General features: G+C 49.7%; 1 protein-coding gene across 1 annotated transcript in view; it reads left to right on the top strand.

Moving 5' to 3' along the window:
* Window positions 1-1,909, top strand: part of LOC116078803 (transmembrane protein 92-like) — a 3,547-nt gene extending 1,638 nt beyond the window's left edge. Inside the window, exons 2-5 of the mRNA XM_031354118.1 lie at window positions 695-717; window positions 1,214-1,297; window positions 1,439-1,637; window positions 1,808-1,909. Coding sequence (XP_031209978.1) covers window positions 695-717; window positions 1,214-1,297; window positions 1,439-1,637; window positions 1,808-1,909 — 408 coding nt within the window. The remainder of the gene's footprint in view (window positions 1-694; window positions 718-1,213; window positions 1,298-1,438; window positions 1,638-1,807) is intronic.
* The last annotated feature ends 182 nt before the right edge of the window (window positions 1,910-2,091 follow it).

The following is a 2,091-nucleotide window of genomic DNA, read 5'->3' as shown; positions in this document are numbered from 1 at the left end:
GGGTCTCCAGCAGGGACCTGAGGATGAATAGGACCTGAGTATGTTTAGTGAACTCCGAGTTGTCTCTACCTATGACACTGGATCATGGGTGTAGAGGAATTAGGGGCTTAGGTTGCTTTCTGGGGGACTCTGAAGCTAAGGATTCACTAAAGATGGCTTCCTAGGCCAGTCTCTCTGTCTGTGTGTCTGTGTGTGTGTATGCCAGGTGTAGTGGTACACATCTTTAATCCTGCAGTGGTCTGCAGGCAGAGACAGGTAGATCTCCTGATTCCATGTTAGCCAGGGCAACACAGTGAGATCCTTGCTGTTTCTATAAAAAAGGGCGAAGGAGCTTGCGTGGTAACTCATGCATTTAAGCCTAGCACTTGGCGAGGCAGAGGAAAGCTCCAGTTGTTGGCCCTGAACATGGTAGTTGGAGGGAGGGAGAGTCTGAGACGCAGTGTCTGGAACAATTTCTGAGCAGATGACCTGCCTCCAATTCTACCTGAGACAGAGTTTCTCGTTCCCAATCTGGCCTCAAACTGGCTCTGTAGCCTTGAACACTTCTGCCATCTCTTGAGTTCTGTTATGATGGACAAGCACCCCTGGTTTCCCCACACCTACCTGATTTATCAGCATGCTGGAAAAGCACTCTAACACCTGAGACCCACCTCTCAGGCTTTGAACTCTGACCTCTGTCTTTTTTCTTCCACAGGCTGTAAATACATGTGACATCTTGTAAGTATGGGATGTTGTCAGTAATTGTCAGTAAAAGCAGGGGGGATGGGTGTGTGTCCAGATTCTGCCCTGGATAGGGGGACAGACACCTAATTCATATCACTTTTGCTGAAACCACAGCCCTTCTCAGCTTACCCAACCTTGAGACTGCAGGTCTGTAATTGCTAATCCCCAACCTTTTATAGCTGGAGCCTGGGTTGGCAGGGCGGGGTGTGGGGGGTAGGGTGTGTCAAATGTCCCACACGTGCCTCCCATGTAAGATCAGCATCAGGACCATTCTGCCTGAGGGACAGTGGCACACTGCCCTGATGAACTCTGAACTCAGGTCTCAAGTCCAGACCCCAATTCCTCCCAGTGACCCCAGGATGGATCTGTACCCCACACCAACTAAGGGTAGCTGGCAAGATGAGGGTCTAAGTGTCTAGGGAAGCAGGGACCCTTTATTTTGACACTAGGATGCCATCAGTATTTCCCCATGCCTGTTTGTCCTGACTAGAAACTGTACCAAAGGATTCAGATGCTGTGACAAAGGATGCTGCCCAGAAAAAAAGATCTGGGGGTTTGAAAATGACTCCTTCAGGTAAGCCCAGGGTCACCTCTTCTGGGCATCTTCAGAGAGGGCTGGCTCCACCTGAAATACAGTGGGTGTGTATGATGGAGGAGGTATGGCAAGGGAGCATGACCTCGGCACTTCTGACAATACCATCCCCCACCTCCCTAGGATCGTGTTCATCAATGTAGGCATCATTTTACCCCTTTTGTGCATCTGTGGCCTAGTGAGGCACTTCTGTCCCAAGTGCAGAGAACTACAGCATGACTTCAGAACAGCAGATCATCAGACTCCTCCAGAACCGCCCTCTATTGCTCCCCTAGAGAGCATTTGGGTCACCTCTTTGGATCCCCCTCCACCCTACAGTCAGGTGAGTCTTTCTGTCCCAGTACCTAATGTGTTTCATAGCTGGCTGTCCAACATGTTGAATAATGGATTGGAGGAGGGGGCGATAATGGATGGGGGATGGCTCTGCCAACCATATTTGTCATTCTTGACCCAGACCCTATAAGTAAAACGAAGATCCCTTTGCTCCTGCAGGTTGTTCTGAACTCAACTCCTACAGAACCACCTCCTCCCTACAGCCTCAGGCCTAAGGGCCCTGCTGGCCAGATGGGAGGGCATGCCTATGCAACCCTTTGAGCTACCTCACACACAAACCTCCTGGATCAAGTCCCTGACCCTGGAATGACTGCCTATCACATCATGTCTCTTGTCCATTGAATTAATTTATTGTTTTTATACATTGCCTTCCCTTCCCCTTTTGTTATGAGAGCTAAGCTGCATCCATAATCTCTGTCCCACACGAAAGGCTGTTGACATTT

Source organism: Mastomys coucha, unplaced genomic scaffold, assembly GCF_008632895.1.
Source record: "Mastomys coucha isolate ucsf_1 unplaced genomic scaffold, UCSF_Mcou_1 pScaffold5, whole genome shotgun sequence".
Classification (NCBI taxonomy): Eukaryota; Metazoa; Chordata; class Mammalia; order Rodentia; family Muridae; genus Mastomys; species Mastomys coucha.
Note: the sequence above shows the minus strand (reverse complement) of the source record. Positions and strands in the feature narration are given on the sequence as shown.